The 14,292-nt window shown below is 41.8% G+C and overlaps 1 protein-coding gene across 1 annotated transcript in view; it reads right to left on the reverse strand.

Moving 5' to 3' along the window:
- Positions 1-452: 452 nt before the first annotated feature.
- The window catches only part of GOLGB1 (golgin B1), a 30,429-nt gene continuing 16,589 nt past the window's right edge, over positions 453-14,292 (reverse strand). Inside the window, exons 10-15 of the mRNA XM_029085303.1 lie at positions 12,518-12,543; positions 11,924-12,014; positions 11,123-11,190; positions 5,239-10,274; positions 2,253-4,203; positions 453-635 (exon numbers count right to left, since the gene is read on the reverse strand). Of these exons, the coding sequence (XP_028941136.1) occupies positions 453-635; positions 2,253-4,203; positions 5,239-10,274; positions 11,123-11,190; positions 11,924-12,014; positions 12,518-12,543 (7,355 nt within the window). The remainder of the gene's footprint in view (positions 636-2,252; positions 4,204-5,238; positions 10,275-11,122; positions 11,191-11,923; positions 12,015-12,517; positions 12,544-14,292) is intronic.

The raw sequence follows: 14,292 nt of genomic DNA on the forward strand, positions 1-14,292 counted from the left end.
TATATATTTTTATAGAAGACATAATGCAAACGAAACAAAGGATTAGACAGTCATACATGAGAACTTTCTAAACAATTATATCAGTGGGATAATAAAAGGTGTTAATAATCAGCTTGGAATGGGGAGTTCTGTTATTATAGATATAAACTCCAATACAAGAAACACCCTAAGTTTCCTCTCAAACAGGTTATATTGGTGAGGGAAACAAAAATTAAAAGGTCATTGATCTATTTCACACAAACATATTTCCTTCCAGTATGTTGGGCTGTAATCCTTCACCCTAAGTCTGAGGCAAAAGCTGAACAAGGAAAACTGTGCCCACTCTTGAACAGGGCAAAGTGATTTAGTGACACCTGACACAGGTAAGGCTTTCTTTGCCTTCTGCCCACAACTGGTCTTTGAATGAAAGAAACACATTTGCATCTCTGAGGCAGGGAGAAGACAGACAATTCTCACCTAAGCTGCTGGAGCTCCTGCTGATAGAAAATACTTTCTTGCTTCAGCTGTTCTTGGAGACTGTGCTGTTTATCTGCATCTTGCTGATACTCCTGCAGTTGTGCTTTTAAGCGAGAATTTTCAGCTGATTCTACCCCGACTAGTATGTATTGCTGCTGCAGATTCTTCAGCTCTCTTACCTTTAATTAAAGGGAAAAATCAGAGCATGAGACAACTCAGCAAGCAGCCAGGTTTATTACTTATAAGTGTTTAAGAGCATTTCTCACTGTGGCATCTGGAGGGAAAAAAAGTCACATTCGGATGACAGAGAAACTAGAAAACGAATCACTGATTACTGCCCAGACCAAAAAACCTCAGAGAATTCTATTGTTAATGAGAGTAGTGAGTTTTGAGACCTTCCATGAAGATCTGACATACACTAACAAAAAGACTTTGGACTACAATATTAATTCCCTTATTCAGAGGAAGACAAAGTGAGACAGAAGGAGCTGGTTAAGGGTAAACCCTGAAGTTGGTATTTACTGTAAACCAGGGACCTGAGGAACTAAAATCCTCTTGACAGTCTACTCAGACTGGAATTAGAAATAAGTTGTCATTACACATCCATCACTGCAATCAGTTTTCAAAGACAAGATGATGTGACTGACTCTGGAGACAGCAGTATTTAATGAGTCAGGAGATCCCTCTACAGAGGATCTAGCTGAGTATTAGCAGCACTACACAGACATGCCAGGTCCAACAAAACAGCAGTGGCGGAGACAAATCTACCAACCCCTGAGATACAAAACGGACAAGAAGGAAGACGTGTCTAAGGCAGTACCACAAGGTCTTGTCGTAGATTAACAGAAAGGAAAACTGAGACAGACTAAGTGACAGTGGAAAATGACTGTAGAAGTCTGCCACCTGAGCAGCAACTAGAACTCTGGAACTTGCTGAGCCACACTGTGCCAGGGACTATATAAACACAGACACATTAAGTATGCAAGCAAGGATGTCAACATGAAGCTGCAAGGCCTTGTACCTGGCTTGACAATCAGCTGCCAAGAGGAGAAACAGACCCAACTCTTTGCTCTTGTCTTTTCTAGAAATCTAAGACAAATAAAATGCACGAGCTTCCACATATGTGGCTAAGCAGGTTAACAGGGAATCCACATCTTATTTCTAAGATTCCATATTTTGAATCAAGTTCACAAGAGAAACCACCCTGCAAAGTTGACAATGAAGTCACAGCTTCCATATGTCAAAGATAACACAGATGGCACATACTAAATCCACAGGATGTGAAGGAGCGTGCCCACAAGTGCCAAGGTCATTGCGAGGCAACTTAAATACCTTTGAAAGGTCATGGTGACTGGGAGAGGTTCCTGAAGACTGGAAGAAAGCAAATTTCATCCTTACCTATAAGAAGGGCAAGAAGGAGGTCCTGGGGAACTCCAGACTAGTCAGCCTCATCTCCATCCCCGGGAAGGTGATGGAGCAACTAATTCTGGAAACCATTTCCAGATACATGAAAAAACAAGTTGCCCAAAGAAGGTATAGAATATCCACCACTGGAAATATTAAAAAACTGACTAGACACTGTCTTGGGCAACCTATTCTATCTGACCTTGTTTGAGGAGGGGAGTTGGACTAGAAGATCTCCAGAAGTCCCTTCCAACCTCAACTATTCTGTGGTGACAGTGATCTACGTTTCACATTGCAAATACCAGATCTAAGTGTGCTGAATTTTAAGATCTGAAGATCCAAATCTCCTATGGGGCTTTAAGTAAGAGCAAGGAGAGAAAACAAGGACTTACTACTCTGTCTCTGTCATTCTGCAAGGAGGACAGTGCCTTCTTAAGGCTCTGCACTTCTGAAGCAGTGGTGGAAGTGCTCCCTTCTGCTTGTTGCTTCACTTCTTCAGTCTTACGCGTTTTGCCCAATTCATTCAGCAGATGGTCTCGCTCATTCTGCAGGCTTGCCATAGCCTTGGAGAAAGACTTGACTTGGTTGGAAGAGCTTTCCAGTTCCGAGGACAAATGGAGAAGCTCATCATCTTTGGCTCTGAGCTCCTGATTAAGTTTCTCAATCTGGGACAAGAGGCCTCTTTCATCAGTGGCTTTCTGCAGTTCTGTCAGCTCAGACCTCACTGTGTCTCGGTCCCTGGCAGTGGAATGTTGCTCCTCTTGTAGCTGAATCATCTGTTTCTGAAGATTCTGCACTAGACTCTTTTGTTCCTCTAAGTCTGCTGAGTATTTCTGTTTCAAAACATGAAGCTCTTCATTGGCCTGGTCCCGGCTATCCTGAAGAGAGCTCATGGACTTCCCAAAAGACTGAATTTGAGCCCTGAGATCTTTGTTTTCATCTGTGACTGAAAGAAATTTCTGTTCCATTTCCATCAAGTCCTGTGCCAACTCTGCTACTCTCTCTTCTGCTGTTTCTGTTTCATTCCTCATTATCCCTGCATCATGATGTAGGTGCTTCAATTCCTTTCGAAGCTTGTCCTCAGCCTCTCCCACTCTCTTGGCTGCATCCCTTTGAACACAGACTAGTTCCCCCTCAAGTTCTGTGATCCTTTTCTGTGAGAGGGAGAGCTTATGACTCAGTTCTTGTGCCTCTTCCTCTTGAGCCTTCAGTTGTGCTTGACATTCCACAATAGGACCCCCCTCACGTAATGCTGTCATCTCGTTCTGCACCTGAGACAGAGAGGACATAAGAGTTTCAATCTCTTTAGACATACTGACTTTATCCTCTCGTAAGGCTTCCATGCACTTCCTGAGATCATCCTGAGTATGCTCAGACTCTTGCAGCTGTGTTTTTATGATTGCCTTCTCCTTTTCCAGAGTTTGGATCCGCTGAAGCTGTGTTTTGAGAAGCTGTTTCTGTTGGGAGTCCTTTATTGAAATCACTTGGTTCAGGTCCTCTCTATACCGCACCAACTCCGCATTCAGCTTGGCGTTCTCAGAGTTGAGGTCATCCATCTGGCTATGAAAACTTCTGATTTCTTCCTTGAGCTTATTATTTTCAGCAGCAGCCTCTTGAATTAGCTGGTCTTTTTCCAAGATTATAACCAGATGACGTTCCTCAAGTTGCTTGTAGTCTCTCAGGATGCGGTCTCTGTCATCTTGCAAAGAAGACATGGACTTGGTGAAGGAGTCCAGTTGTGCCTTCTGCTGCTTACTTTCTTCTCTGCTTATTTTCATCTTCTCAGTGAGAAGATCAAGTTTGTCAAGAAGTTTGTTCTTCTCATTTTCCAAGGCTTTTTTATCTTCTTCCTCCTTACTTAGCCTATGCTCCAGCTCTTTCATCTCTTCAGAATGTTGCTGCTGTAATTCAGATAGAGCAGCCATAACCGCTTCTTCCTTGGCAGACAGCAAACTAATGATCTTTTGATCCTTGACACTAGTTTCTTCATGCAGCTTATTTGTTAGATCCCTGGAAGCTTTCAGATCAGCCTCAAGCTGTTCACAGCTGAATTTAAAATTCTGGATACTGCTCTCTTGTTGCTTGACCATACCCCCTAGCTCTTCTCTGACCAGTTCACATTGGGTGAAGGAATTCTGCAAGTCAGCAAGCTGGTCCCTCAGGCTGCTGATTTCTGACTCCAGTTTCTGCTGTTCATTCTGAGACGATTTGTACAGTTTCTGAGACCCTTCAAGCTGAGTCAAAAGCTCCTTTTTTTCCTCCTGCAACATTTCACATGTCTTTTGATGATGCTGAATCTCTTTTCTGGATTCAGACTCCCAGTCTTTCTTGTTGCGTTCCAATCTGAAAACAGAGAAGAGAGTCACAAATCAGTGAAGTATCTCAGTATCCAAACCCACAGTAATAGTTTTCATTGAATACACTAATTTAGAAAAGCCCCAACACTAATTTTACTTTAAGAAAGCAAGCTGGAAATATCCAGATGGTTAGTTTTCTCTCAATTTAAAACTCAAGGCACCTTTCAAAGTTCTGACTGCCCTACTGTCTGAAAGGGGGGGTGCTGGGGGAATATTTTTAAAAAGTTGTCCAGTGAGATAAATCTTCATGTCAATATTGAAAAAATGGAGGAGGTTAAACATTGAATGTTATCACCTCCTTTCATTAAAATACTTCTTTCTCCCATCCATTCCAGCTAACAAAAAGCCCCTCAAAAATCAATTAAACTGCTGTTCTCATATGCTTGACATTCATTTCATGTTCCAGCATGCAAAGATACAGCACTTTGATCACAAACTTAATAGAATAATTTTACTCATGTAAGAACAGTTTGGTTTTGAATTTTGGAAATTCCTAGATGTACATTTTGGTACAAAGTCTATTTTGGGATTAAACTGGAATTATGCTCTCTTGACCTGTCAAGTGTAATCTCTGAATGCAACAACTCTATTGAAAAGAATCTGTTTCAAATTTCAGATTAATGAAGACTCTAGACAGTACTCAGATGGCTACAGATTTAACACGGGTATCCTAAAGATGAGAAGAGGGAATATTTTCCAGTGTTAATCTCTCTGTATCCTTGTGCAGACAACAAATACGTAGTAATGCCCTACCACGTAACTCCAGAACTCTTTTCCATCCAAACATAAGTGATCCAGGAGATATGCCTTATGTTTATGGCTTCATTAGGAGGACTATTTCTGCTGTCCACAAGAGGCATTAATTAGTTTTGCCAATCACATGTCACATCTAGCATATCTAAATACTCAAAATTCTTTCTTTCTGGTATACTGCAAAAAGGGAATCCTACCTCACCTCTGGCTGCTGCCTTGACAAAAGGAAATACAAGAATACCAGCTGAATCATTATCACCTCCTTTACCTGGATATACAAGCCTGAAGTTCCTCCACATGTATGGTCATCTGCTTCATCTGGTCCTTTAGCACAACACAAGTTTCCTCTTTTGAACGTATTTCCTCCTCCTTCTTTTGAATAGTTTCAGTGAATTTCTTCTCCCAGGTTTTTGACTCATCTATCACCCTATCCCTGTCATCCTGAAGGGAGGACATGCTCCTGGTGAAGGCCGCAAGCTGGGCTAGTGTTTTGTTTAGGCTGCCTTCCAATTGCTTGGCTTCTTGATCCTTTGTCTTCAAGGAGTCTTGAAGATCACCAACAGTTGTTTCCATATAGTCTTTCTCCCTCTGCAAAGTTGCCAACTTTTCTTCCATGTTTTTGATTTCCTTTGAGTGCTTGTCTTTTTCCTGTTCCAGTCTTCTCTCAAAGTCCTCATCTTTTTTCTTCATTTGAATTTTAATATTCTCTTTGTTTGCCTGCAACTCTTCTTTCACTTTGACACTCTCTGCTAGAACCCTTGCTGCCTCACTCTGGGTGTCATCCAATACCACTCTGCAGAGGGCAAGCTCTGCTTGGGCTTTCTTGGTGTCTTCAAGTGCTTTAGCTGAAGTTGCTTTGGCTGCTTCCACCTCTTTCCGAGACTGACTCTGCACAAATTCCAGAGCTTTAATAGTTCTTTCTAAACTACTGTTCTTTTCCTGGCTTTTAATACAGTCCTTCTGCAGCTGCTTAATCTCCTGCTGTTTCTGTTTCAGCAGTTCCTGAAGCTCCTTTACATGCGGGCTGCTGTCTCCCCTCCAGCTGCATTTTAGCTTTTCTACAGATTCCTTTTGCTTTTCTGAGCTTGCTTCACTTTTTATCTTTGCCATCTGACATTTCTCCTCTTCCAGCTCATGCATCATTCTCTGCAAACTCTGAAGCTCATGTTTCAGTTGCTCATTTTTGATCTGGAAGTCTGTTGCATCTTGCTGATAGTTTCCAATACTCCCATTAAGTTCTGCTAGCTGATTCATGAGCCTTTCTTCCAAGTCGTCCTTCTCAGCCTCGAGAGTGTCCTTGAGCTCTGTCATCCTGACGAGGTCATCTTTGGTTTTTCTGACTGTTTGTTCCATCTTTGCTACTGTGTCTTGAAGAACATTCAATTCATGGACTTTCTCATCCATTTGGGTCTCTAAAGCCCTTTTCTCACCTGCTAAAGTCTCAACACACATGCGGATGTCACTCAGCTGCTGCTCTGAAGCCCTCCTATTATCTTCTAGTTCTGTGATTCGCTCTGTGAGCTCAGCGATCTGCTGTATATAGGTACCAAGATCTTCACAAGGGCTACTACCTTCAAATGCTTTTTGTTCCAGCTCTGCAGTAGGAGACTCTGGTCTAAAACTTACGTCCACTTGATTTTCAGTCCTCTCCATTGGTGTTGGTGTGTCAACTGCCTGATTTGTTTCTTCCCCTGTTGTCTTCTGAGCAACATACTTGTCTACCAGTTCTCTGCTTTCCTTCAGCTTAGATTCTGTTAACTGCAAATGACTCTTTAAGTCTGCGACCTCTTGATTAAGAGACTCCTTTTCAGCCATTACTGTCTCAAGCTGGGTAGAAAGAGACTGGTAATCCCTCCTGGAGCTCTCCAGATCTTCTTTCAGGCTAGTATTTGTAAAGACATCTCCAGTTCCGTGTAGCTCTCCAGTTGTAAAACGCATCTCTGCTCTCAGCTTCTCATTCTCCTCCTCTAGTTCCAGGATCTTTTGTTGCTTTGATTTTGCAAATTTCCTCATTTTCTCCTTCATTCCATCAATTTCATGTCCAGCTTCCTGTAGCTGCTTCTCTGTTTCCTCTTTTTCTGCTTCAACACCTTTCAGCTTAATGAAAATTTCCTGCTTTTCCTGCCTAACAGTTTCCAAAACACGCTGAATCCGCTCAGCCTCATTACTCACATTCTCATACGACTGCAGGAGAGTTTCATATTCTTTCTGAAGCTCCTGGTATTTCTCATGCCACTCAGAACTCTCAGCAACTTGAAAGCATTTCAAGGATTCCATCTCCTTCTCCAGCTTCTCCTTCTCTAGAACAACTCTATCTAGAGTTAATGTCAGTTTTTTACAGCATCCATCAAGACTCTGATTCTCTGTAAGTACTTTATCAACTTCTGCAGTAAGCTTTTCTCGCTCTTCAGTGAGGCCCGCCACCTTTTCTGTTAAAGCAGCTGTTTCTTTAACATGGCCACATATTTGGCTTTCCATATTTGTCAACTTGACACACAGATTTTCAATAGTAGTTTTAGCATTAGCCAGCTCCTCTTTTAGAGATTTGCTCTCCTTTAGTGCCTCTTTTCTGGAGATAAGTGCAGCTTGCAGCTTCCTCTGCATTTGATTCTTCTGTTTAGCTGCTTCTGGGTCATCTTGCTTCTCCTGAATTTCAAGCAACTCTGTTTGCAGTCGCTTGCTTTCTTCCTCATGTACTTGAGTTTGAGTTTCCAACTGACTACACAGTCTCTTGACTGAATCCTCTTTTTCCAGTAATTGTGCCTGCACATTATTGAGAACTTCACTTTTCTCCCTTAACTGCAAGTTAAGAAATTCCATTTCCTCATCCTTTTTGTGCATAAGTGTTTTCAGTTCTTCCAGACTGCCCTCTCTAGAAATTTTTGCTCGACTCTCCTCCAATTCTGTCTGAAGACTTGCTGCCTTAGCTTCAGCTTCGTCAGAGGTTCTCTTCAGCCCTTCTATCTCCAGAAACAACTGTTCTATGTGCTCTTGCAAATGAAAGACTAATTCTGATTTGCAAGCAAGTTCACTTTGCATATGGCTAACGTTATACTCCAATTCCTCTTTCTCTGTCTGCAATTTTTCAAGTTTTTTCTTAAACTCTTCCTCAGAAACATCTGCAACTTGTATGAGCTTGTTATCCATTGTATTTTCTGCTTCCATGCATGAAGAATCCAACCCACTCTGATTCCCAAGAACACTCTCTGTTGATCTTTTCTGTTCTTGGAGTTGTCTGAGCTGAGCTTGGATGCTCTCCTTCTCTTTGCTTTGCTTATCGAATTGTTCCTGCAGGATGTTGTAGTCATCTTTCTGCTGTTTCAGCTGTTCTCTGTGATGCCTGTCTTTTTCTTGAGCCTTTTTTATAGTGTCTTTGCGAGATACCAGGGCTTCCTGAAGTTTTTTTTGAAGTTGTTCTTTTTCTTGTTCAAGAACTGAAATCCTCTCTTTGAGAGCAGACTTTTGGTTTTCTTCAAGATTTGTAGCTGCTGAACTGTTTTTTTCATTTTCTTCATAATCTTTTGGGCTTTTATTGGTTTCATTTCCTTTGTCAGCAATTGTCTGACTCTCCATTATTTCATCTTTAATTGGAACAACGTTTGTCTTACCTTGCAAGCTTCGCCTCATTTCCTCAATCACTGCCTGCAATTGTGCTTCAGTAGTTTCTTTATCCAGTAGGTCCTTCCGGATGCTCTGCAACTCCGATTCCTTTTCAGAAAGCAGTTGCATTAGATACTCCTCACTGAGCTGGCTTTCAAGATTCACTTCTCTGCTTATTGTGCTTGTCATGTTTTCTTCCCCTTCAGCTTCATGAGCCACTGAGGTTTCTGATTCACGTTCTTTTCTCAGTTGTACTAATTCATTCTCTAATTTGCTGACCTTCTTCAGAAGCTCCTTCCTGTTAACCAGGGCTGCTTGCAGCTTCCGCTTTACCTGCTCATTTTCTTTTTTCAGAAGTTCAACTTTATTTACTAATACCTCACTTTCTTTACATGCTGCATCTGTCTCATGGTGCTGCTCAGATGCCCCACAATTCAGAGACGTATCTTTTGCTTCTATGTTTTGGTCTTTTTCTTCTTGGGCTTTTAATAATAGACTTGTTTGCTCTTTAAGACTCTTCAGCTCATTTCCTAGAGAAAATTTCTCTTCATTCAGCTGGACCATTTTCTCAGCCATGCTGACACTGATCTCTGTCATCTGTTGGTCTTTCTCCAGCAAGGTTTGTTGCAGGCTCTCTATAGATCTTGCATGTTCAGCAACAAGCTGTTCTAGGCTCGCTGCTTCACGTCCCTTTGAGGCTAATTTTTGGGAAAGCTCTTCTATCTCAGCTGTATTCTTCCTCAAAAGTTGTTCTAGATCAAGCACTTCATGTTCCTTCTTATCAATCTGGCTTCTCAGATCTTTTAGTTGCATGTCCTGGTCAGAAATCTGCAATTGTGCTTCATCCAAGTCTTTTTGCAAAGCTTCGATTTTTATCTCCTTGGATTTAAATTCATTTCTAAGGCTCTGGATTTGTTCTGTCAAAAGACTGCTTTGACTGTCTGACAGTCTCTGCTTTTCTGAAAGAGCTAGATTTGCCTCAAGTTGCTTCACTTGCTCTTTCAGTTCTGTTATGGCAGAAAGTTCCTTCGTCTGACACAGGAGCTGATCTCGTTCTTCAGTCAAAACACAAAATGCAGTCTCAGAATCCTCTATTTTTTTTCTGTATTCCTCAGCTAACTGGTTTAGCCTGTTTATTTCTGCACCTTTTTCTCCTAGATCTCTCTTATAGGATTCCTCTGATTTCTGCAGAGTTATTTGCAGTTCTGTAATTTGGTTTTGTAACTTTATCAGTTTTTGAGATTGAGAGGTGCCAGGCTCTGGATCTGCCGTACAGACTTCTTGCATCACCTCCATCTCTCCTCTGCAGGGGACAGTGCTCCCCTGGGGCACTTCTTGAAAACTAATTCTGTTTTCCTGAAGCACACCAATTTGCTGCATTTCTGTTTCTCTCAGTAGTGAGCTACTGCCCAACTCATTTTGTGTATATGAAGCCTTCTGCTCTTCCCTCTCAATAAACCGTATCTGGGAATTATCTTCCAGCTGGTTAGCTGCTTCTCCTGCCTGGTCACCTGTAGAAGTTTGGCCATTTGGGCCCTTGAGCTGCCTTTTCAGAAAAGTTATTTCTTCTTGGGCTTCTTTCAGTTCCAGCAGCAAAACTGACAGCTCTTTCGGTTTCTCTGCAGCAAGAGACTCTAGAATTCCAGGCGGACAACTTTCCTGAGTAAACTGCTCGCTTCTATTGGGAAAGCCATCTGTTCTTGCCTAAAAGAAAATAACAGATTTCAATTTTCCTTTAAATCCTGTGAAAGGGCCACCTTTGGAAGCACCCGCCTTCTGTATTTTGTAGTTTAAGGATACCCTTTCTTGAGCTGGCTACTGCAATAAACAGCCTCACTAATAACAGGAGGACTCCTCAGGTCATTTCTGTTCATTTCAGTTTCTGAAGTTGCAGCACGAAAGATTCTGGCAACAGGATTAGACCATAAATGTAACTTCCCGTTCCCTTATTTCCCATTCTCTCTTGATCACAAGATAGTAGGATTCTCAGGTGTTCCAGTTCTCCTGTGATTCTCACAAGCCCTCCAGTGACCTTATCCAGCCACATTTTCCTGACATTCTATCCATAGTCTCTGAGTGAGGAGGTTTTGTTCCCTATTCTATCTGTCCATTTAACATGGCAAAGAAAAAGTGCAGAAGCCCATATTCCAGTCTGTGTCCACCTCCAAAGTGAGAGCAACAGACAAAGCATCTGGACCAAAGTGCTTGGCTTTTTCCAAATAATTATCTTGATATTTCCTCCCACTCCCAAGAACAGATTATGAAAGAGCAGTCACAAGTCCTTCACAGAAAGCATGGATCAGCATCCCACCAGTAACTCAACATCTTGTGTTGCAGAGGCTGTCTGTTCATCAGTTTGGAGGGCAGAAACAATTTACGGGAACCACTAAAGGAGACCTATCTCTTAAAGCCTGTTGCAGTGTTTCAACAACCACTTTAAGTTACAGGATGTAAAAAAACCCCAACCCTTTGGAGCTTTTAAGCTAAATTTAAGTTATCCACAGATGCATACAATACAGAGAGGGAAAAAAACTTTCAGGCTAAATTTTTACCTTAGGGAGCACCAAAGTGTCATCAAAAGGTTTTTGCACTTCAGAATTCATCAGCTCTCCTGACACACCTAGTGATAAAAGGTACACTTGTCACCATCAGCATAACGTGTCGCACGTAAAGTCGTTAGGTAAGTGGAGAGACAATACATGGGACTGGAGCCTCTCTAGTTTTCACCGTGAGAAAGACAAAACAAGGAAGGAAAAAAAAAAAAAAAAAAGAAGAGTTTGAGTCTCTGCATCACACCCAGACATCCCCAATAGCTCTGCAGACACAAAACCTCCTGCATTTACTGTATGCTGGCATCACCCAAGTCTACATTCTTCTGTAGAGGTTCGATATAGTGAAGAGGCAAAGAGACAAGTGAACTAGGTATAGGTAACAGGTTGGTTTTGTTTGGGTTGTTTGGGGTTTTTTGTTTGGTTGGTTTTTTATAATCTGGGGACCAGGGTAACACCAGACACAAAGAGAAACTTACTAGCTTGCAGAAAGGAACCAAATTCTTCATCTTATCTTAATTCTCTTCTGTGCCTTACACATCAGCCTTTGCACTTACAAACACACTCTCAGTCAAACCCTTCTCCCTCTCTCATCTCAGGAACCACTTCTTTCTTCTCTTCTGATATATCCTCTCCATTCCACATTAGAATGTTCTCTTCTACCTCATGTGCGTCTTTTCTATGTCCTGTACATCTTCAGATTCTGATCTCAAAGCTTCTCTTTCCAAAACACCTTAGATTTGTCCCTGAAACTTGTAGAATTTCCACAATTTTCTTCACACATGCCTTATTCTGTGTCCTCACCTGTAGGAGTAGAAGAGCAGTCTACATAAGAGGCTGGAGCTTCCAGAGTCTGCAAGTCTTGCAGTTTCACCTCAGATCCAACATTCTTATTCTATTGGTTGAAGAAAAAATACTTCGTTTTAAGCCATGATCTTTCCATTAGAAGACAGTTACCTTAGCTGTCTGCTGCTCTGCCAAGCTTTAAGTAAAAACTATCAGTCCTAACTCTAGATGCAACTGTGATGCCTAATGAAAATAAATTTTTTAAAAAGGTACATCGGTTTTGATGTTAAACAAGAGCCTAAGACATATCTCAGCAGATTAGGATATCAATAAATTTTATAAATAAATTCTAATAACTTCCTTCCCACCTTGGGACACTTCTTCTTCTATTTCCATTGCTTCAAAGGGAATAACTGTAGATTCATAACCTTCCACTGAACCACTCAAGCAGAAAAGGTGAGAAGTCATGTGTTTATCACTCTATGCCTCACTACCCCAGCAGATAAAGAACCTGTACTCCTCCCAGCAAAGTTACTCCAAACAGACAAACCACCCCAGAACAATCTATTAACTGCTATATGTCTCCCACTTCTCTGTCAGACAGGACAGAACCTGACAGTTGAAGAAGATGGAACACACTGGAAAGAGAGGGAAGATTTTTCTGTTTCACAGACACACATTCTTTTTGCCCATACAAAGATGCTGAATAAATCCCAGAACATTGGTTAGTTTGCTGTTGACATCCATACAAGAACTAAGACTTCATCTACCAATTTCTTCATTCTGAAAAGTCCACTTGTAAGTTAACATGCACCTAAAATGAATGGCAATATTTCTGGCTAGTTCCCAACACATGTTGTCTTTCACCACAACAAACAACTGTCACCTTTAGTACTGCTTCTGTAGGAAAAGACTGCAAGTCAGAACTAATTAAAATGCCTCTAAAAAAAAGCTACTTGCTCCCATCCCCAAAAAAGCAAGTAAAAAAACCCCAACCCAACAACAGAAAGACTGAAAACAAAGAACTAACATTTGCTGTAACTACCTAGAATGTAAGTACAGGACACTAACAGGCCACACAACCATAAGGAAACAATCTCCAGCCCCAAGTTGTAGAGCACTTTGCCTTTGCAAGCTCCAGCCACCGAAGTGATATGTATGGCATGCATCCAAACAACTTGTGCACACCCCGAAATGGGTTTGGACTCACAAATATCTTGGCCTAAAGTCACGGGTCAGATGCACAAATGGCAGGATACAGCTGTCCAAGTGTAAATACTTAGATGTAGGCTATTTAGCCAGACACTTTTTATAATTAAGACATTGAAATGGACAATTTCAGGGTTGGATTCATTGACCCATTTTCAACATCCACCTTGGTCCAGGTGAATCATATGCTAAAGAACCTCTTATCTCCACTGTTTACAAAGGGGCTCTAGAAAATAGCTCAAAGGCTTATATCTGCCCTTGAAAAGACTGTGTGTGTCTATGTACCCACTGATCCACCAGCTTACACCTCAACTACAGGCAGTTGGAATGGGAGGGTCTCAAGTCAAGCACAATGAGCTGATTCAAAATGCCTCCTCTAGTTCCAACAAGAGTCCCAAATGTCAACTTTTGCCCTGATACTTCACAGCAAGACATCTACTATAAGCTCTCTGTTGGAGAGGAAGGAATTAGATAAAACACAGCATTATCTTCTTCCCCCTGCTGGCAGGTTGGAACAGAGTGGAGCAGTCTGGACCTTGCTGTAAGCCAACAAGCAACTCGACATCAAATTCTTAGTGCAGGTACACAGAGGCAGTCATCTCCACCGCCTCGCAGACTGAGTATAAAGCAAAGCAGCAGGTATCTAATCCTGCACTCTTCTCACCAACAGACTGAGTGCAATTGTACCTGCAGCTGTTCACAGTGCAAGAGTACAAGGACAGAGCCTGCTTGTCTCCCACTTATCAAAGAGAACTCGGCTTCCTCCAGTCAGTCTGCCAGATCTCAGTCAGGGCAGTGGGAAAAGATAGGGTTGGGTTGAAAGGCATCCCATAATGACAGCTGAGCCTTTGGAACTGCATTTCCTGAGACTTGCCTCAGTTTAGCCTACGGTTTTGCTGAAGAACTAACTCACAAGAGGCAGAAAATAGCACAAATATGGACTGGGTGGATGAAGGACACAAGAATTTCACACAGCCAGCAAATGGAAAGAGTCAGACAAGAACAGTACAAGCAGTATTTGGAAGCTATTTCTGTCCTCCATCACTAATCCAGTTAATAATAACCTTCCAAAGAGGATTGTTAAAAAAGGCCATGACAGCTTAGCTGTTTTAAGGCCAGTCCTTGACCTATTTCAGCTGCTTAATCGTTACCTGCTCCACATTTTCTGTGGCCATAAT

This window comes from Antrostomus carolinensis, unplaced genomic scaffold (genome assembly GCF_000700745.2).
Source record: "Antrostomus carolinensis isolate BGI_N321 unplaced genomic scaffold, ASM70074v2 scaffold13156, whole genome shotgun sequence".
NCBI classification, from domain to species: domain Eukaryota; kingdom Metazoa; phylum Chordata; class Aves; order Caprimulgiformes; family Caprimulgidae; genus Antrostomus; species Antrostomus carolinensis.